The sequence below is a fragment of the Coenobita brevimanus genome, chromosome 103 (assembly GCF_032717465.1).
Source record: "Coenobita brevimanus isolate Jiangsu-jjx chromosome 103, ASM3271746v2, whole genome shotgun sequence".
Taxonomy (NCBI): Eukaryota; Metazoa; Arthropoda; class Malacostraca; order Decapoda; family Coenobitidae; genus Coenobita; species Coenobita brevimanus.
In genome coordinates, this window is record NC_137056.1 from 38,626,028 (window position 1) to 38,649,484 (window position 23,457).

General features: G+C 41.3%; 1 protein-coding gene across 1 annotated transcript in view; it reads right to left on the reverse strand.

Annotated features, from left to right (window-relative positions):
- The window catches only part of LOC145415682 (calcium-dependent secretion activator-like), a 603,137-nt gene that overhangs the window by 128,078 nt on the left and 451,602 nt on the right, over positions 1 to 23,457 (reverse strand). The window contains exon 10 of the mRNA XM_080284897.1: positions 21,665 to 21,761. Coding sequence (XP_080141023.1) covers positions 21,665 to 21,761 — 97 coding nt within the window. The remainder of the gene's footprint in view (positions 1 to 21,664; positions 21,762 to 23,457) is intronic.

A 23,457-nucleotide genomic window follows, 5' to 3' on the forward strand; every position in this document is an offset into this window, starting at 1 on the left:
ACCCCAACTATAATAATAATAATAATAATCTGGCCTTTTGTTTCTCAAAAGCGCCAGTTCTTCCTTTGGGAATTCACTAGCGCTCGACACCCATACATTATTTTTAGAATTACAAGAACTGTGACATTTCTTGTATATAATACAAACTACATCATATATACATGAAAGTGGCAATAATTAAACCCTATAATCATCCGTTATAGTACCTCTCTCCAGGTCATAGCATTTTGAAAAAAGAAAGGCTTTCAGCTGTCTCTTAAAGGATTCAACAGTAGAGAGTTGTCTTATGGACAGTGGCAATCTGTTATATAATCTAGGGGCTCTATACACAAAAGAACGATCACAGAAAGATGATTGGTGAATGGCTCCTGGCTCATCAAGACGCAAGGAATCATCTTCACTGCGTAACATCACACCCGGGCATGCCGATGGGAGTTTTTAATAATTCAGCAAGATACTTCGGTTCACCAAACTTAAGAACCTTGAATGTAATAAGACACAGTTTAAATTCAATTCTAGCCTTTACTGGTAACCAATGCAACTCAAGCAGAAACGGGTTAGTTGAGGTTCTCGGGGGGAGACCAAAGACAAGTTGTGCTGCCCTGTTCAACACAGACTGAACTTTTGTTAGTATATTATTTGGAAGACCAACCCACAGTGAATTACAATAATCAACACGAGACAAGACCACTGCATAGACCAGCGTTAAGAGCCACCGTCTAGTCAGGAATTTTCTCACAGAGTACAGATTTCTGATATGCAAGTTACACCCTCTTACAACCTGATTAATATGTTCTTTGTAATTTAACTTAGAATTAAAATAAACACCCAGATTTTGAACAGAACTGACTGGATGAAGCTGTGACACGCCAATGTTCAAAGCCAGGGCATTGTCAGTGTCATCATCCCTTCTGTTTCCTCTGATGATGATGATCTCAGTTTTACCATCATTCAGCTTCAGTTTCCTCTTAGCCATCCAAATCTTAATATCAAACATTAGAGATTCAAACTCTGTCTTAGTATCGTTGATATTTGACATCTTAACATAGAGCTGGGTGTCATCAGCATAAAAATGATAGGACACATCATGAGCATCAAGTAGAGACGATAAACTACTTGTGTAGATAGTAAATAGGACTGCACCCAAAACTGATCCTTGAGGGACTCCAAATAGAAGGGGAGCAGAATCAGAGCTAGCGTAATCAACAACCACTCTCTGAGATCTGTCCGACAGATACGACTTAAGGAGCAAAAGGGCACTATCACGAATCCCATAAAAATACAGATCATCCAACAATAGTTTATGATCTACTGTATCAAAAGCTGCAGACAGATCCAACAGAACTAGAAGAGAGGACATCCCACTACAAGTGTTTGCCACCAAGTCACTCTGAGTCCTTGTCAGTGCAGTTTCAATTGAATGGTATTTTCTGTATGCTGACTGAACAACAGGAACAACTCTGTTGTGTTCCAGTAGTGGTACGAGTTGATCAAGTATGGCCCGCTCAATTATTTTGGATAAAAAAAAGACAGGTTAGAGACGGGACAATAATTTGTCATGCTCTCAACATCAAAGCCAGGTTTCTTAATTAGGGGCCAGAGCAAAGCACGTTTCTCAGACTGCACAAAATTACTTTCTAAGAAGCATCTATTTATTGTGTTGCAGACAAAGTCTGCAGAGTGCTCATACACATCAGGTAGTTATGACATGTTACATGGATCGAGTGAGCAAAATGTTTTATTAAGTTCTCTTATATAACATTTGACTGTCTACATCCAGCAGACGAAATATTGAAAGCAAATTATCCCCGGTGCACCGTGGCTGGAAGTCGACTGAGTACAGTTCACTAGGAGAACTGCTGTCTAAATCACTTCTTATGCGAGATATCTTACTTGTAAAAAATGAAGCAAAATCAAAAGCCAACTGGGTATCAGATGCAGAAGTTGGTTTAACAATTACATTCCTCCGACCAACCAAACTGTTCACAACTGCAGACAGTTTTTTTTTTTTATCACCACCACATGAATCAACTTTATTTTGATAATACCTAGCCTTTTGGGCTTTTACAGTGTGAACGACTGCTCTTCTCGCAAAAACATAACACAAACGAGTTACTTCGGTCTGCTGCAAGCGCCACTCACGTTCTGCCCTTCTACATTGTCTACGCAAAGAATTAATGGACGGACCATACCACGGAGAATCACCATGTACAGTGATTGTTTTTACTACCTCAGGACAATAATGGTCAAAAATTGACCTAAGCTTGTTCTTGTAAATATCAACCAACTCATCAGAAGAAAGACTGGAAGAATCATTGGAGTTTAAACACTGATCAATTTCAAGACACATCAACTGGCAGTCAACATTTGTGTAATTTCTGAACCTGATGACCTTTTTATAAGAAGGGGATTTCGGGACATCAAAACTAAGAGTGATCAGAGCATGACCAGAGATGAGGGGGTCAAACGAGTCAACCTCCACATCTGATATGCACCTGCAACCAACAGGGGACAAGATCAAGTCAAGGACATGTCCTGAGACATGAGTTGGATTACTCACATGATTAAAAAAATTGTTCTGGGTGATCAACTCAAGGAATTCTGAAGAAAATGGTTTTGACTCTGGACTGTCAACCCAATAACTGAAATCACCACAAACAAGAAGTCCTCCAGGTTTAAGAGAAAAGCCTTCATGAAACTGCCCAAACTCTTCCATAAAACCTCGATCTCTGCCCGGATGACCCAGTCAATAGACAATTGCAATTGTAATCATATTCTGATGGAAATTTATTAATACTTCCATAAATTCAAATGAAGATGAGGTCAGGTCTGAGTCAATGAGAGAAACGTTTGCAAGTGCTGCCAAGTAGATGAGTGCTACGTCTCCTCCCGGATAGTCAGCAGCAGGCCTGGGAATACTAATTATAGAATGTGTCTTAGGCAAAGCATTACGAATAATATCGATATCAGACTCATACAACTAGGTTTCAGTCAAGCACAAAATGTGAAGCTCGTGCTGATTTAGAATTTCATTAATATAGTCTATCTTATTATGGATAGAATGAATATTTAAAAGACCCATCCTTAACTGGTTCAAGAGGGATGTAGTCCGTTTTTTGACTGGTCAAAATTGGTGTTTTCAATCAATCTATTCCTATGAGAAATCATAACTGGACAGTCTCTACTTGATGCAAAATGGGCAACCAACTGAATTTGAATTAGCATTTTGATGTCTGAAAGAAGAGCAGTTGATGCATTTGGGAGAATTTCTGTTACTAAAATCCTTAGATTTATGGGCTTCAGCACAAAAGACGCATTTAGGGTCATCATTTTTCCTAGAACATCTCTCAAATGTATGACCAAAGCCTTGACGGTGATGACACTGTGTAACCCAGAATCTATCGAATGCGCGGCATCTTGTAAGATCCACACAGGTGTAATTGCCCTGTTCTACAATGGAGGATCTCACCTCTGGCGACATCTTCAAGACAGCAGTTTTGGTGTCATTCCTTGTTCTTATGAAGAGAAGGTTGAGGGTACAACCTCGATCAACGAGCATCTTAATTTTACTGTTTTTTCTCAGAATGTTTGGGATGATGTCAGAGTCACCCAAGGAAGAGGAAAGGCCTGTCACGGTCATTTTAGGCAACATTTTCTTTGGCTCTGATATGCAAAAAGTGCCCTCAGAGCCAAAATGATCACTCAGCACCCCAGCTGCCTCACCTTTGGCCTCAGCTGACGGAAACTTCATTACCAACCCACCAGCCTTGGTCTTACGACAGCTATCAACCGGTACCGAGTTAAGTACACCTCTGATGTCTTCTGGTTCCATCTGATCTGTTAGGGCATTAGCACCACTCTTTGGTTTCACAATCAGTACATGTTGACTATGAATGGCTTTTTTCTGGCCATGAGCACTGATCTCAATCACGCCCCCAGGCAGATCCTTCCCTCTCCCCACGAGAGACCCGCAAACAGCATCTGCAAATGACTTGGCCTGATCTTGTGTGACTGACATGGGCGATGATACCTTGGTCTCTAGTGCCTCCAGTCCATTTGAAACGTCTCTAATTGCCTGAAAGATTGGCCCAATAACTTTATCTTCAAACTTCCTCTTGGTACTATTTCCTCCACTAGCCAAGACCTCATCCACTGATGCAACACACTGGCTACACAGCCAGCGAAAGCCCAGCTGGTGGCTCTTCTTCATAAACGAATAGTCGCCTGCATCCAAATTTTCACAAGCTATATGAACCCACTCCCTGCAGTAGGTGCACTTCAGTGCTTGTGCACTTTTTGCTACAGACCTACTGCAGCGAGGACACTGGTGTTGTTTGCTCATGATAAAGGAGAACAAAAAATAAAAAAAAAATGACAACAAGAGCAAAAAGTATATACAATACTACCCGGGATAAACCTGGGTAGCGCTGCCCCCATTTGTGTCACCCTAATTTAGGAGAAAAAATGAAAACCTAAAAAAACACAAAGAACAGAAATGGAAAAAAAAACAGGGTGTCTGCAAGGTCACCACGAGCAGGTGGGGTACGACGTGACTACCCTTCTAGGAAAGGTAACCCAAACCGAGGTGCCGCAAAAGTGCTGAGATGGTATTGACACCTTTTCCCAATTCGAGTTTTATGGCAGCAGCAAATACGTCACTTAGGCAAGACCTCATTGGATATAAACCTACATAGGCTCAATCTGGCAGGAGTGCCTTAATTACCTACTAAACTACCAGGTGCCATAATTAGGTTATATGGTTACCACCCAGCACAGTAGATGGTTTCCTGGTGTACAGAAAACCATTTGGCTTGTCACTATACAGTATACAGTGGGCTCGTACAGTGCGCAAGTGGATAGGCGGTCCACGACCTTGCGCACTGTGATTTCGTGTACTGCGAATGCATAACCTCATGGGAAAAATAACATATGGGTGGAACCCCCTCAAACCTAATTTTTTTTTTAACTTTGGAGACATAATAAAGGGAAAATTTTTAAGACATATACTACACATACAGCTAAAATAACAAAAATATGGCCAGTCACCTTAAAAACAGTAGACAACAGGCCTGATGGACTTAAATAGCAGGGGTTCCGAGGCGTGGCAACACACTTAGAGTGCCCCAGCCGCCCGGGCTGTACTACGCGTGTAAACGGTTGCCAGTGTTGTGCTATTCCAGGCTTTGACAAAGAAATGCAGCAACAGTTATTATGGTGGGAGTTGCAGGTATGCCAGGTAGAGCAGATGAGTCAGGTGGGGCTGTGAAGGTGGAGGGGGAGGTGGTTGGTGAGTAAGGTGGGGCAGTGGAGGTAGAGGAGATGGCGGTGGGCGAGTCAGTGGAGGTGGTGAGGGAAGGATCCTCCATCTCCTCCTCGCTACTGCTCACACTTTCAGCAATTTCCTTCATCTCTTCTTGATTGTCTCTTTCACTTCTCATCTTGTTATGGACATATTTGCAGTATAACAACTTGGCATTCGCAAAATAACCATTATTTAAGGGAATCCAAACCTTATTATAGAAACTGGGTATCTATTCTAACTTACCATTCGTGTCAAAAATGTTATTGTCAGTTGTTATTGGCGAGATCTTACTGTAGACTCCTCTTGAGCACCTTTCCCACGAGCCTCTCATGTCATGATGGGTGCGTTGTGTGAAGGGTAGGGTGGTTGCATAGTCTGGGAAAATAGCGGTTTTGGGCCACTTCTTGCCTCTGCCTTACGTATTGTGGGCTAAACTGGAGCATTCAAAGTTTTACAGTTATGATTTTTGGTCACTCATGTACAGTACTATGCAATTCACCCACTGTGATCATGCGCACTGTGTGAGCCCACTGTATATGAATGTGGAGGTGGTGCTCTCTTCAGGTGGGAAGCAAAATGTTGTAAAGAAGACAAAGTATATTCCAATGCTGGGAGGGAAATCTAGTTTATTTGGTAGAATGTTCCACCTTTACATTATCCATTATCAGCCAAAAAGAAATTTTACAAAATTGTCTTAGAAAATTATAATAAAAGGTGATGTGAGGTTGTGACTCATCATAAATTTTTCATCTGACTGAATTCAGAGAGGTAATTCATGATGTCCTCCCTAGCTTTGAGAAAATGAAGACAGGATTAGCAATTTCCATAGAATACTTAAATCATGAAGCATTATACACCAGATCAGTTGTATGCAGAACTTTTTCCTCAGGCTTCTGTCTGGATACAATATTATACTAAGAGTTCAGACAATACATACGCTTATCTGTACACTTCATCCCATCCTGTCGACAACAGGCCAAGTACCGGTATCATGTTTTCCTACTAGCTCCAACCACTAAACATATGAACAGTATACAGTTAAGGTTTTTCCCTCATTTGCAAAAGATATTTTTAACTTTATATTCAACAAATATGCTATTGGATCCTTTGATATATGTCATTATTTACAAAGACAGTGTACTTTTCAGTGAGACAGTAAATAATTGCACTGATCAACTGTTCAAGGAGTGTAACAAAGTCAATGTTTTTCCCATAATGACTTGCAAACTGCCTTCTCTGACTGTTAAAGATTCACTATTCACATATAACTGTATACAGTCAAAATGACAGAGTAACAATGGGCAATGACCTTGATCAAAACCTTGCAAATGCATCTTTAACCTTATCATGAATCTCAGCGGCTCACAAATTGTCCAGTTGAATTCAGTGCTTTGTTTTACAGATGCTATATTGACACCGGTAATATTGGTAAACCTCAATATATGATACCACTATATGTGATACCCTGGATTAGCGACGGGGGTAGAAATACCAACCTACCCCCCCTAACGATGGCTAAACCGTGGTATAACGATTTTTTTTTTTTTTTTTTTTTACCGATTTTGATGATATTCTAGATTTAAATTTGTGTGTAGGTTGATTTATAAACTGTTTTTAGACTTAGGTTAATGTGTTTTAGTCATAGGTGGGGTGAACATTGTCATTCTGGGGTACAGTTTACTAAGTCTGATTTTTTCCAGACATATTTTTGATGATTTTCAGAGTTTGCTTTTGGGCTTAGGTGAGCTGTTAAACTGCTTTTAGGCTTAGTTTAGCTTGTTTTAAAGCTATTTGGGGGTTTAGGTTAGCTAGAAACTTGTTTTTGGATTCATCTGAGTAGGTTTAGGACTTGGTTGTGGGGGGTGGGGGAATCCCAAGGCTCAAAAACACATCCCTATACTTTACCTGTTAAATCTACCCTGATATACGATACCCCACCTAGCGATGGGCTTTTTCTTAATGTATCCCATCGTTAAACTGGGGATGATCTGTATATTTGTCATTTTTGTTTTACCTATGCTTCCCCTTTTCTAAAGTACCTTAACTTTAAACATTCCAACATTCAAATGATGTGTGACACTGAACAAAACAACAGACTTGAGAACCATTTTTTAATGCACATTAGTTCCAAAAAGTATCATGTAGGAAGGAAGTGATGATATCCTAAATGATCAATAAAGCTCATCATGTCCTTAGAATATTGATTTAGTATCATATGAATGTATCTTGTTTGTGATAACAAATACTGCATAAGAAACACCACAAGCAAGTGATATAATGCAGCCTCATGAAAGCAAATCTATCAACATGGGATGGAATTATCAGTCACTTAGCAACAGTCATCTGTGCCAGACCGTCTTGCATGAAGTGCACACCAATAGTTTTGGGAGCAATTGTACAATGCTTGTTGAGAAAATAGGTCACTCATTCGGTGCCTCTGTCTATCACAATAAGCCTACATTCACGGGGCTGGAAACGACCATAAATTTACTTCAGATACACCTGAGGGCTAAAAAAATATATATACATTAAAACCTCGATATAACGGACTTCAACAGATCAGAATTCGCATTTATCAGAATCGAGGAACTACTGGACTAAATTCTTATATAGTATATCAGAAATGGTCAAGCAGTCCGGACTGCCTGACCACTTCAGCGATGTTCACCACAATAAGGTAAATAATAGACATGTTTATCAGTGCACAGTACAGTATTACGGTAATACTGTATATATATTATACCATTTGATCATTATAGTGAATGCATAATACAGCAAGGTGCTGTAATGGTAGTAAAAACAGTTTAAACAAACACCGTTGGTGTGATCCAGATTAAAGTCTGACATATTAGAAAAAAGTCTGGGTTAGCAGGAGGAAGTCCAGGTGTCGCTTTTATCCGAATTTCGCTTTTTTTGGAACAGCTTGGGCCCAAATTAGTCTGCTATTTCAAGTTTTACTGTATAGCTAACCTGATGAACCCGTTGAACTAGGACACCAATCCCCCCTCAACACAGGCCCCTTCTGACCTGACACACGTAGCCCAGTGCTCATTCCACTGCCTGTAACATTTTTCAAGGTCAGTTTTTTGGATCTCCTGCAGCTGCTTCATTGCATTCATCATGACCTCTTCTCTTGGACGAACGTTGCTCAAGACATGTTGAAGCATGCAAATCGTGATGCAGACTGTTATCACTGGAGATGAGATGGGCGTACGGGTACAACCCAGAAACCAAAGTACACTTGTCCCAGTGGAGGCATGCAGGGTTGCCTTGGCCAAAAAAAGCACGACAGGTCTGCAGCAAAGTGAAATGCGTTTGCATGTTGACAGTTTTTTTCGACAATGGTGGTGGTGTGCATCACACGAATATGCACCACAAGTTCAAACTGTCAACAAACATTACTAATTTGCTGTTTCAACATTTATAAATCTATACCATTTTTCGGTGTTCAACATGGCTATCCCCATCATTTTGACATTTCAAACCATGCACCGCCAGACAGACTGGCTGAGTTGTCCAGTCTCCTGAGCTCTGCCCTGTTGATTGGCTGCCTGTTAATCTGTCTGCATTTCTATTTGGCCTCATGGAATACTACAGCACCACCATGGCTCCACCCAAGGCCATTACTACTACTATTACCCCTGTCATATGCAGTCATGTGCTCACCAACCAAAGTGAGTGTTTCGCCACTGCATGGTCAGTTGAAGACAGCACCAATGATTAACGAACACTCTTAATGCATGATACTGTTTTGGCACCAGTTTTACATAATGCACATCTTAGTTTGCCCTAGGTTAGGTAGATTATAATCATTGGGGAGTCCTGAGGGTGAAGCCCCCCCGTTAGGTTTCAGTACTTCCAGTTAGGTTTCCCCTGCTATTTATGGTTTTAATCTGAATACATTTGAGTTTGTTTGGTGTGGTGATGTCCTGTCCAGTTGGAGGGATTGGCAATAAACACACTATAGAAGGCGTTCAGGTGGTGTTCTTTAATATCGCTAAGTACTGTAGGTATATTTTGTTTCTCCTCCAATATTTACTTGCTGTTTCTCCTCCAATATTTACTTGCTTGAAAATCAAATGTCGGTCACCTGCCGAGATGTATGTAGTACTAAATAATTTTCCTTGAGAACTTGGGTCTATAGGAAAACAGGTCAAATCCCTGTGTCACTTTCAGTATTTTTTGTCTTCATTTATTTATTTTTTAATGTACTCGCAGAGAGCTCGTACTGGTTAGACACACTTGTTGGGAACCTTACCACCTCGAGCCTGTATGTGCCTCCAGAATCTCGCTCTATAAACTTCAGTCTGGTATATGGTTCCATATCTGCGCTCCAGCACTTCTACTAAGGACTGATAACTGTTCCTCTCCATCACTGACATCTGGCCCAGAATTTCCATTGCTGCACCCTTAAGGCTAGTAACAAGCTGCACTGCCCTCTGCCTATCATCCCAATCATTTTGATCAGCAAGTAACTCAAACTGTGCACGGTAAGCTTCCCAAGATACTCTACGATCAAACTCCTGAGGTTTCTTTTTAACTGGACCCCCATTATAGCCATGCACTTCACTGGTTTGGGGCCTAAAAACTGGAGCATCATGATTAAGGCCATGACTTGAAATTTCTGCATTCTGATTATTCAATCCCGTAATGCTACTTTTAGATGCCTGGGATTCGTCAAGATCCACCACACATTATTTTTTTCATATGCTCCCTGTACATTAGCCTGAGGCTCAGCAGTGCAATATTTCTCTACAGCCTCAATTCTCTCACAAATTATCTTCAAATGGCCATCTACATGCTTGAACTGGTCATCTACTTGCTTCAACTGGTCATCTACATGCTTCAACCAGTCATCTATATGCTTTCTGCACTGCATCGCATTACTGCTTATCTCATACTTCTGCTGCTCTAGTTTGAAATCTACAGTAGGTATGCACAATATGCCAATTGTATAGTATGCAAGGACCTATTTTTTATCAAATTTTAGTGCATTTTTTAACAGTACGTGAATTGAACTAATAATAGGAGAGACGGCAGCAAAGAGTGACCCAAATCCAGGGTTACCCGAGTATGTGACATTGCCACCACAAGATGCGCCAACGGTTGCCTACATTCCGCCCACCTTGTGACGCTGATGATGCGCACTCGTAACGTGATGCCCAATGTATCAAGAGGATGATACGATGCCTGAGGTGTCAGAAATAGACTTTGAAGGGTTTATGAACGAAGTGAGTGCATTAGCTTAGTGAAAGTGTCAAAAGTGCTGGTGATGAGAGTGGTGAGGAAGGTGGTGTGTCAGGTGGTGTAGTGGGTGGTGCAGGAGGTGCACGCTAGGTGCCTCACCCTGCCTCGGATCCCCTTCTTACGTCCATCAAGCCTGTTGTCCTCTTAGGTTAAGGTGAGCAGTCATATTCTTGTTGGTTTAGTTAAGCCATATCCTTGTTGATTCAGTAAAGCCATAAGCTTGTTGGTTTACTTTATCTTAGGTAATACGTCTTAGACAGTTTCCCTGTACATTACAATACTTAAGTCTGAAAGGAGTCTCAAGAGTTACCGATAAAGCGGGTGCAGCACGTATGTAATTTTTCCCATAAGTTTATGTATTTACAGTATGCGAAATCCTAGTACGTGACCTCCTCTGCTGCTCATAAACTCACATATTGTGCACACCTACTGTATTTCCTCCTTAATCTGTTGCTGTTTTTCCTTCATTTCCCCCATGAAAGCATCTAGCTGTCCTTGAATCCTCAGTTGTAACTCCCTCTGTTGCTTCTGTAATACCTCTTGAAGTTGTTCATATCATTCTTTCTGTTCTTCACTCTGTGCCTGTAATTGTTCTTTGAGTTCTTTCTGTCCTTCATTCTGTGCCTGTAGTTGTACACTTTGTGCTTGTAATTGTTTTTTGAGATCTTTCTGTCCTTCACTCTGTGCCTGTTGTTGTACACTTTGTGTTTGTAATTGTTCTTTGAGTTCTTTCTGTCCTTCATTCTGTGCCTGTAGTCCTTCATTCTGTGCTTTAGTTGGACACTTTGTGCTTGCAACAGCTTCATGATTGCAGCCAGTGGCATCTCATCCTCCTGTCCAGCTCAGGATCTTGCGCACCCCCCTGCTCCATATCGAAGATTAGACTAACTGCAGCACTTTCTAATAAAATCCACACACCAGTGTTATGTCCCCACCCCACACTGCTCCAACAGCAGTAGTTAAGCATACGAAGGGCGTTGCCCAGTGGGTTGTTCTTCCTATGGTCAACCTTTCGGTGTACAGCACACAAGATCAGCTGAGGCATTGTAAAAAAAAAAAACACTGGCTACTGAAGTTCACTGTCTTTATTTTCCAAGTAATTACACTTAATGCTTTCCAACTTCACTTCACTATTTTCACAAATACCAAAGATACAAAAACTTAACTAACTGCAAGTACATTTCACTGTTTGCCAACAACACTTCACTGTTCTCACAAGCACCAAAAGTATACAAACTGCAATAACACTTCACTGTTTGTCAACAACACTTTATTATTTTCACTGCACTGACACTGCACTACACTCAAACTGATCTGAAAACTTACTGAACTTTTCTAGTCTCTCCCCATTCTTATATAAGCTTCCTACAGTATATTCTAGAGTGTTCTGTGCTTCTCCACATTTTCCGAGTATTTCCGAAGGGGGCATCAGTTACAACAGTTACCAACTCGGAAACATCCAAAACATGCTACAGTTTTCTTACAATGCATAACAATCTAAATTATTTAGCATACAAACTTAAATTATGTTACATAATCTAACAAACAATCACATAAATAAAATATTATAGAGAAAAAGGGCACAAAAAATTAATGCATAACTTACAAAATCACTATGCTAACAAACAGCAGGTTAACATCAACTCTGACTGGTATTGGAACTACGGTAAACATCATGAATTTCCCAGGACAATCTAGTTAGAAATCCAGCTTCTCAGCAAATATATATATATATATATATATATATATATATATATATACAGTGCTCGACAGAAGTATGTGGCGCCCAGCGCCCCCCCAACAAAACAAACCTTTCAATTATGGAAAAAACACGTAAAAAATGCATTATAATTACCTTTAATGCTTGGTAGGGTTTCCTTTGCGCCTCTTCACGGACCTGAGACATCATGGAAGTGAAAGGGCCAGGTTCCTCAAGGGATGGGGTGATATACTTGCCCAGGACACGAATGGCTGCTTCCAGCTCAGGCAGAGAGCTCACGGCCTTCCCTTGGAGATTCTTCTTTATGAGGTACAGTTACCTCCACTTCTAACAAGTACAGTGGGTGGTGTGTTTGGTGAAATGTGGCATCACTGTACTTGTTTACATCGCAGTAATAATAACTGAATGGGCGGACCCGGCAGAACTTCCCCTCAGCTACAGTATGTAGTACCCACAGAAACAATATTCTATCAAGTCATACTCTGTCTGCAAATCCAAGTATTTGCCACATATGTATAGTGGAAGGTAGAAAGAAAAACAAATAGTAATGCCATTGGATACCATTGTTTCTGTGACAGGAGATGACTGAGAGGCGTGGTGAAACAGAGGGGAGGGGGGACAGGTGGTGGGGGTGCATGTATCGAAACTTTGTCGGGTTTCATTTAGAAAGATGAAGGGAGTGATTATACAGATGTTCTAAGGTGATCTGTAGCTCCGCATACAATAATGTGTATTGGATGAATGTTGGAGTCTTAATGTAGTGTTCATCATACAGTGTGATGAACAACTGTAGTTCAGCATAACGATTAGAAGGTGTGATGTCCGATGTCTCGAAACGTGGTTCACTTGAGTCTAGTGAGTGTGCGACTCAAATGCTGTAACATTTTTGTGGCTGAACCAGGTGGTCATACATAATTTATGATTAAACATGTGACACGACGGTCATGCCATGTTGTGCATCATCCAGTCTGTTTTATTGTGAGTAAAAACAATCATTATATTCGCAGACCATGATATAAGTAGATGTCCTGTTGCAAAGGATTATAGCTGTTTTGAGCGTTGGACAGCTATTGGCTTACTGTGCGAAAATGTTGTGCAGTCATCATACTGATGGATGACGCGAAGGTAATAAGATACAGTGTTTGTATAATGAATGCATATCTTGTATTATAATAATTGAAATAATGGTGTTACAAGTGTCCAGTCCACAAATGATGTCGCTTTCTTCGAGCTATTTCGTTAGTCTGGATAGTTGTGACACAACATCCACAAACACTGATCATTGTATATTATACTCTCTTTACATTCATACATTAGTTTTCATACAAGTATTACACATACAGGCTGTCCTTAGCTCCAGACTCATTATAGGCTACTATTTAATAGTGCGTCTATACTCACTCACTGTTCATCCAGAGGGAGCAAGATTTCCTTTGCCATGAATGTCTGTTCGTTGTCTGCCATCGTAACACAAAGTTTTAGTATGTGGCCACGGCTACACAAAATATATCGGTGACGTGGTGCTGCTGGGAGAGTGTAAAACTGCATATAATCTACGTGTGTTTGTGCAGAAAGTCTGGTAATACACTTCACTGACTTCTTTGCACTCATGCCAAGATAGCAGCCAAAGTCGCGGTTTTGGTGACTGTACTGACTGAGCATTGAACACACTTTCACCTCCCAGCAGTCTGAATGAGGTCCTGTTTTCAAGCAATTGAAATATTAAGTAGTGCAGTAAACAATGGAATTTACATGTAAATGAAGGAATGTTGATGCACCGTGTCATCATACAGACTTATATAGTATAACACAGCCAATGATAAGCTGGACCTACGTTAGGATAAAGGTTGAGTGCTGGTGGAGCATCCAAGTAAACATAAGCAACATTGGTGCACCAGCACCTGGATGGTAAAACCCAACCACAGCGTTTTATGCAGAATACTCCCGGGTTCTGAAGCTACCCCAAGTCATCCAGTAGATTTACACAAGGTCATTGATAAGGCTGTAATCTCGTTGTAGTGATGGGATATGATAGGGAGTCAATATCAGGTGTCGTTACCCATTGTAAGAGGAAGGGCCGGAATTTTTTGCATGCGTACGTGTGTGTGTGTGTGTGTGTGAGAGAGAGAGAGAGACTAACACACAGACAGACAGACTAGTGCATTCATTGTCATTACAAGTTGCTACAATACAACATAATAGACCTAGGGAAGGATAGGATGGTCCTTGTCTCCCTGGGTGTCCTTCTACAGTGACGGTAGCCTCATATCACCCACCTGTGACAGTAAGCTTAACAAGCCTCCTTGATTACAGGCTATTTGAGAGAGAGAGAGAGAGGATTTCTCTCTCTCTCTCTCTCTCTCTCTACAGATGCATTATACTATTTAATCGTGTGCCTACACTCACACACTGTTCATCCGGACGGAGAAATATTTCCATTACCAACACCAAACATCACATATGTTGCTGATGACCTTATTCTCACCTGCCCACCTCCTCACTCGGTCCTGCTCCACAACAGTCCACTTCCACACACACCTAGCCAACAGGCAGGGTGGTCAAGTCATCCCACCCTCTCTGTTCCTGCAACATTTCCTTCCTCTCCTAATACCTCGTCCCACTGACCAACCTCTCCTCAAGTCCCCCTTTACCAACAAAGTATTCTATTCTATTTCTAACTGCATTGGGAATATCGTTTTCAGTGTTCAGTGTCATCGGACACGGCATCACAGATAACCGTAATATCAAAATCTGTTGTCGAACTTATTATGAATCACGTATGATGGCTCTAAACAACTATAATGTGACGTTTCACTTCCCACATACAATCAAAATCACCACAGTGCTCGGTAACACATTACACATCATGAAATTTTAGGTCCTACTTCCTGTTTACCTACGATTGATATACTATGTGTCCATTTCTGTTATTGAAATTGCAAGGATAGTATCTGGCCAGTATTCACTGTTACAGAAATAAGGACCCTTGTTCCTTCCCTGGGTCTATTATGTCGTATTGTGGCAACTTGTAATGACACCATGAATGAACCAGTCTCTCTCTCTCTCTCTCTCTCTCTCTCTCTCTCTCTCACACACACACACACACACACATACACAAAAAATTCCGACCCTTCCTCTTACAATGGGTAACAACACCTGATACTGATTTCCTTATAATTTTGCATCACTACAATGCGACTACAGCCTTATCAATGACCTTGTGTAAATCTACTGGATGACATGGGGTAGCATCAGGACCCAATGTGAAAGATGTGAAGTGAGGAACTCTGTGGACACCAGAATTGGAGAGAGAGTACTGAGATGGTATGGTATTGTGGTGTAAATAGATGACAACAGAGGTGGTGAAGTGGGCAATGAGAAAGCTTGGCTTGGAGGAGTGGCTGGTTAGGGTGGTTATGGCTATGTATGTGGGTGCTCACACCCAGATAAGAGTGAATGGAGATTTGAGTGATGAGTTTTCCGTGAATGTTGTTTTGCATCAGGGGTCAGTCTTGAGTCCCATGTTGTTTATCATGGTACTTGAAGCCCTTTCAAGTGACTTTAGAAACGGACTCCCGTGGAAGTTGTTGTATGCTGTTGATTTGGTGTTGATTGCAGAGAACGAAAAGGAGGTGGAGGAAAGGTATAGGAAGTGGAGAGATGGTATGGGGCACAAGGATTTAAGGGTAAATGCAGATAAAACAAAAGTGATGATATCTAGGGTTGGTGGCGGTACTGTCAAAGACGAGGGAAAGTGGCCATGTGCAGTTTGCCACAAGGGCATGGGAAGTAATTCCATCTTGTGCGGTGTGTGTGATAAATGGGTGCATAAGAGATGTAGTGGTATCAGAGGTAGACTGCGACATAATGCTGATTTTATGGTGTACGGCGTGTCAGGGTGAGCAGGTGGAGATTGTCAGACGTGAAAGGATTGAACTTGCTGGTGAATCTCTTGAGTGTGTGGAAGAGTTTTGTTATTTGGGAGACATGTTGTGTGCTGGAGGTGGGGCTGGAGCTAGCTCTGTGGCTAGGGTGAGAAGTGGTTGGAAGAGGTTCAGGGAGCTCTTGCCTCTCCTGTCAAGGAAAGGACTCTCCCTACGTTATAAGGGGTCTTTGTATGCAGCATGTGTTAGGAGTGTAATGCTCTATGGTAGTGAGACCTGGGCAGAGAAGGGGGAAGATATTCGCCGGCTCAGACGTACAGAAATGACAATGATTAGGTGGATGTGCAGTGCGTCCCTGCGTCCAAGGCCTGGAAGAGCTGGGTATACGATGGAAGAGTTGAGAGGTAGGATGGGATTGGAGTGTATTGGTGTTGTGATGAGGAGTGGTAGATTGAGATGGTTTGGACATGTGGAGAGGATGGGGGATGATAATTGAGTGAGGAAGGTGAGAAGTGTTAATATATATATATATACAGTAAGCCCCCGTTTTTGGCGATCCAATTAGTCTGGCGAAACTACTGCCAAATGCGAATTTCGCCAAACGCGAGTTCTTTTTACCATATAAATTGCCTATAAAGTGCCTCAATCAGTCTTTGGTCACTGCCAAAGTCCCCCTTTTGACCCCTAAAACACCATCTTTCGAGCTGAAATAAAATCTTTTGCCTTCACATATTAATACACATGTAGAAAACAGACCAATAAACAATAAATAAAGCTAATAAGACATGATATAAAGGTTGTAACTAACCGTAAATAGAGTAAAGATAGGCTTGCTTGGCTGGGGATGTCGGAGTGGCAGTGGGGGCAGCTTAGTTGCTACCACCACTTTCCTCATCACTCTCCCCCTCCTCCCCCATAACCCCCTTAGCAACCATTTGTCTCGCTTGATCATCCACTTCATCGAAGCCAGAAAAGTCAGCATCCAGCTTAAAGAGGGCAGCGAAGCTTGGCTGGGGAGGTTGAGGTGGCTGGGGAGGTTGCGGCTGTTCTTGTGGCTGCTTTTGGGGCTGTTCTTGTGGCACATCGAGTGGGGGGGACCGCCAAGTTTGAATTCAAATCGCCAAGCGCGCATTCGGTGGTCCGTGGCCACCCTACCGCCAAAAGTGAGTTTCGCCAAGTTGAAATTCGCCAAACGCGGGGGCTTACTGTATATATATATATATATATATATATATATATATATATATATATATATTTTAATGGTTCCGACTCTGGGCATAGGCTTCACGGCCTGCTATCAAGACCCAGCAGTCCTCCTACATACCATACACCTCTACATGTCACCACTTCGGCGCTAACACCCACCATCCATATTGAATACATGCTAGGGCTGTCTCATACAGGACTGGTGTATTGGTATTAGCAGGGGTATTTTTACGACATGTCGGCGGGTCTTCTGGTAGATCAGTAAAGCCTGATTTAATGAAATTCAAATCCTTAAACTGTTCCCTGCCCCAGCCGGGATTCAAACCTGGGTCCATTAGGACTGCAGGCCACCTTTCTGCCGATTGAGCCACCGCCTCCCCCATGGGACGAGGTCATTAAGTGTGACCTCAGGGTCAAGGGACTGAACAGGGAGGTTGCAGTGGATCGTGCAGCGTGGAGAGCCGCCATTAGGTGACCAAGGCCGACACATGCAAGCATGTTGGAGCCTTTAAAAACGAAATGAAAAGAAACAAGAGTGGTGAAAATAGTACTGTATATCTGAGCAAATCTGAAGGAGGCAGGAGGTAAGGTAGGCCAAGAAAAAGGTGGAGGGATAGGGTGGATGACTGTGTGAGGAAGAAAGGTATGGAAGTTGGTGTGGCTAAGGGATTGACAAGAGATCCACTTAGCTGAATGAATTTTGTGCGAAGTGCAAGACCAGGGATTTGGCACCCCTTTTTAATGTGGCAGCGTTTGGATTATCTCTAACAGATAGGTGTAGATGTGAAGCTACAGAATGTGGTGAAATGTTTTTTGGCCTATCAGATGGAGCCAGGGTTTCGAGGGCTTGAATGATGAGTGAATGGAAGTGAGGTCCATTGAAATGGGCAAACACTGGCAGTCTGGACGTTGCTACTCCTCACCTTGCCCTAGGGCGGGAAAGGAGGTCGGGATGATGATGATGATGATGATGAATATTTAATATAAATATTTTAGTTTTACTATAATTTTATATATTCCATTCAGTACTACAGACAATTTCCAAACTTCATAAAGTCACCCCTTGTTAGTCAGAATAGAGTAAATAGAGATGTAGTGGATCAGTAACTAGTGATGATTTTTAACCCCTTGATTATGAAAAATATCATCCTAAACTTAATAAAATCCTCAAATGGTATCCAGAATAAGATGAAACTGATGCCGTGATGCTGAAAAAGATGCAGTTTGTGTTTGCCTTTGCAGAACCGCAAATTTCGAGAAGTTTGCGGATTTGTGGTTGTGGAAGCTAATGGTTTGAGTTTCTGGATTGCGTTGTGGAAGGTACAGGTTTGAGTTTCTAGATTTGCGTTGCGGATGTGAATTTTCATTTGCGGTGCCCAGCTGTGTGTGGGGGGAGAGGGAGGGAGGGAGTGAGAGAGAGAGAGAGAGAGAGAGAGAGAGAGAGAGAGAGAGAGATTAGAGTAAAGTGACTTTTCTGGAGGCCAAGGCTGCACCCTGTGTTACCATATGGGATCATTACTCAACCACAGGTTTGGGAATGCAAGCGGCTTCAATTCATTTGTCCACCACTGCGCATACTTCAACAAGAAAGAAAATGCACCCAGCACCAACGTTCACATTCCTCACTTAGTTTAGCTATGTCAGGTTTATCCACTTTACTCTGACAACATATCTGAATATTACCCTTGTTACTTCCAGAAGGGTGTAATTGCCTTAGAATAGATTTTTTACAACTAAGAAATATGTCATGAAAGAGGCAAGGTGAATTGCTCCAAGATCATTTTAATATCAGGTTATCAAATTTCATGAAAACACTGTTGAGCTTTATGAGACATGACTTAAATAAAACCGAGATAATGAAGTGGCCCAGTAATAACTACTGCATGCTAAAACACCAGCACTATTCTGACAACTACATTTTCTGATGCAAAATACTTAATGGAAATATTCCTCAGTATTCTAGTCCTCAATAACTATGTGAAAGTATACCTTAAACTAAAAATGACTTTATGGTAGTTAAATATGCTAGTGTACATTCACACTGCATCTGCCATACATGTAGTTCTAAATGTATGCTATTTCTTATATACAGGAACTTAATTAAGGGATATTACTAACTCATTCCATAAGAAGAAGAATTCAAGGAAGAGACAGTATACAGTACTGTACATAGCAGAAGACTCATCTATTATTCAGACAAGAGCAAAATATGACATTACATGCTTTACTAATTCATATCTTACCTGGATAAGGCCTGTCTGGAACACATCTAAAAGAATTAGTTGACGAGAAGATACTGGCAATTCTCACTTTCTATTACCCATCACCTGCTGCATCCTGCCATACCTTCCCTCAGTAAGTGACAGGACAAGATCACCTTGACATTTCACCTTCAATTTACACTGTGCTTTGCTTTCATTACCATAAACCAGGTATATTCTTGGGTTTGTGATGTTTAATGTACTGAACAGAAATACAGGTATTAATCTATCTATCTATCTATTGCCAGACACCTCAATCCCGTTTGGGATGGCCACAAACAAATCGCCTCCACGTCGCCCTGTCCCCCGCCATTTCACTGCCCTGCTCCCAACTCACACCCCCCTCTCTCATATACCTCTCCACCCCATCCCTCCATCTCATCCTCGGCCTCCCCCTCCCTCCTCCCCCCCTCCACATCACTCACATACACTCTCTTCGTCAGTCTTTCACCCTCCATCCTCTCCACATGGCCAAACCACCTCAGCGTGTTTCTCATAACGCTTCCTATCACATCCACATCCACACCACAATGCTCCTTTATATCCTCATTCGTCAGCCTGTCTCTCCATGTGGCTCCACAGGTATTAATCAAAGTGAAATATTTCAACGGATTTCAAAAAGGAATTTACTTGAAAAGTGCTATCAACCTTTCAAGTATGCAATCTTTTTAGCCTGTCTGTTCCCCAGGATGATATTTAGGGCTCAAGTTTCAAAATGGTTAAAAAGAAAAAATGTTCATGGCATCCAGGGCAAAATGTTGCAACCTATTCAAGAATATGGCATCGCTGAAAAAGCAGGTTAACCACCTTGGCATAACTAAAAGTCAATGTTGGGTGTGTAATGTGGGCAGACATGGTCTCATGTGTTTGAAAGTTGATGAGTGGCAGGACTCCACCACTACCATACTCCTCACATCTCTGATCCACCATCGCCAGACTTGGCTTAATGCATACTCTTCACTATCTCTGCACTTACCTCTTCACCACAATTTTTCATTTATTGTTACCTTAATGTACTGCAACTACAGTACCAGTATCCATTACATGGGTGTGTGTGGACATAGTCAAGGAGAAGTTCACAGAAAATGGGTCCTTTGCCCTTGGATGCACTTTTAGACCATCTCTTCATGATGGCTGTGGCCAAGCTGAAGCCAAAAAGTGAGGGAGAGGGACCTGTAAAGGTGATCTATATACAAAACTTAACTATGCAGTTAGTTTACAAGTATGTAATACTTGATTCATGTGCTGCCTGAACTGAAGAATCTTTTTCACCATTGGCTTCCCAGCACTTACCTGAATACAAGTCATTTACGAATACTTGAAAAATGCATATTGACTATAACGGGTAAAGTATGTCCATCCATCCATCCATCCATCATCCAATCCTACGTTGCCCCATGAGGAGTGTAGGAGCACGGGGCTAGGCAGTTGGTCCTGACATTTAAGATGAGAGTGACCAACCTCACTCATCCCTGAGTGGCATTACGTCAGCAATAAACCCCAACCACCCCTTGGATATAAACCTTCACCAGCTCAATCCAATTGGAGCACAATAATTACCCACTAAACCACCAGGCGCCAAAATTTGGTTATATGGTTACCACCCAGCGTAGTAAATAGTTTCCTGGTGTACAGGAAACCATTTGGCTTGTCACTCAGTGTAGAGTCACCCATAGGCAGAAGAAAGAGGAAAGAATGAAGGAATGAAAGACAGAAGAGGGAGTGTAAAGTCACCCATAGGCAGAAGGACGAGGAAAGAATGAAGGAAAGAAAGACAGAAGAAGATGGAAGGAAAGAAGGATGGAGGAGAGGACAGGGCAGACACCCGAGAGCAGCACTACATTGAGTGAGTGGATGGTGAGCACTGCCACCTACCACAATACATTACAGTATTTGTACAGTTAATGAAATTAACAAAGTGAATATGGAATAGATAAAGCGAATGAAAGAATTTTACAAAAGTTCCAGGAAGATGGTAATGTTCAAGAAGCAAACTTGTAACACTGTGACATGACTGAGTGAAGGACAGAGGATGATGCCTTACCTCGAGTGAGAATGAGAGTACAACGTCCATCTTAGACAGTGTGACCTCGTTGTCCATGCTGTCACTATCCCGCCCACTTAACGAGCTCTGAGACCTGCTGTTACCAGGATTGAGAATCTGTATTAGACAGGGGTATACTGAATCTCTGTAGGACATGAAAAGACTTTAATCTAATACTCAATATTTTAACAACTATATGGTATATATAATCTGTAACAGCAAAAGGAAATAATCAGTTGGCATAATATATATGTATGTTGAGTATAAATAACCATATATCGACAAATTGCAGAACTTTCGCCAATCAGAAATCTTTTATTACCCGAACTGCATCTCTTTGGAACTCACTTCCCCATAGTTGTTTCCCCTCAAACTTGAACCTACAGCAGTTGAAGTCAACTGTTACAGACTTGTTATGAATAGAGGACACCAGTAATTTGGTGTATGAAGTATTATTTTTTTATGCACTTGTTTTTCCTTCCTCTGTTCTGTTATAAAAAAAAAAAAAAAAAAAAAAAAAAAGAGGGGGGGGGGGTTCTGTAGTGTATATAAAATATACCGTGTATTTCTTTACATTCTGCAAATGACTGAATGCCCATAGTTCATGTCCTAAAGCTCTGTACACTGTAAATGGGTGTGTGTACAAATATTCTTGTGCTTTAAAAATGATGAAGTTGCAACCAGGTTAGCTTATTTTTACTGCATATGTTTCACTTTCTCCCTCTCATTAATGGGAATGTTCAAATTAACAATTTTCACTTCCAATTCCTGAGATTTCCTTTTTTGTTTATGTGCTTTGGTGTCTTTAATATTGTATTGCAATGTTACATCAAAACGGTTGAAAAGAGGAATTCTGAGTCCTCTCCTACTAATGTTTCTTAACCCATCATGTCCGGGGGATGTTTTCACCACCCAAACCACCAGAAGGTGTTTTTCTTAAAAATCACCTTTATTTAAACCATAATTTCTCAGCTAAAACTATAATATAATATTATAGTATATTATATTATACTGTTGTAATCGTAATAATAATACAATAACAATAATACTACAAAACACTAGTTGACGTATACATGACCCCCGGATGGCCCCGGGAAGACATGTATACATGTCACCCGGACGGAAGGGGTTAATATTACTATCACCATACATGTATATGTACCTCCACTGAACTCAGTGTATAAAGTGTTCATTTAAATGCTTAGGTGGTGATTGATTTTTCAACAATGTATTATAATCAATAAATATAACTATGCTATACTATACTGTATATATGAAAGGCTTTTATAAAAATTAATTCTTCCTCTGCAGGGGGTCATGGAAGCACCTTCAAACTGTAGGACATCTTCTATGGTAATCCATCACAAATCTTGATTGGAACTGTGAATTCATCTTGGTGCAGCCACATGGCTGAGTAAAGAAATACTGTAATTCCAATATGAACGCATTTTTTTTTTTTTTTTTTTAATCATCCTAAAGTTTTATCACAAGAAGTAAAAGTAAATGCAACTGGGGCAATATTTTTCTATCTCCTCTGCACATTTCCCAGGTTGACTCTGGCAGATTCCCAAATCAAGGACATCTCTTGTGCTTGCTTGTCTCACAGAGTTGAACGGAAGTTAGGAGGAAGGGCTCCAGCTACTCAGGCGCAACACTTGGCAAGATGCCTCTACAACCTCATATATGAAGAATGGGATACTGGCCTTGCAACAGCCTTCTCTCTCTCTCTCTCCCATTCTTTCTTTCTCTCTCTCTCTCTCTCTCTCTCTCTCTCTCAGTTGTTTTGACACCTT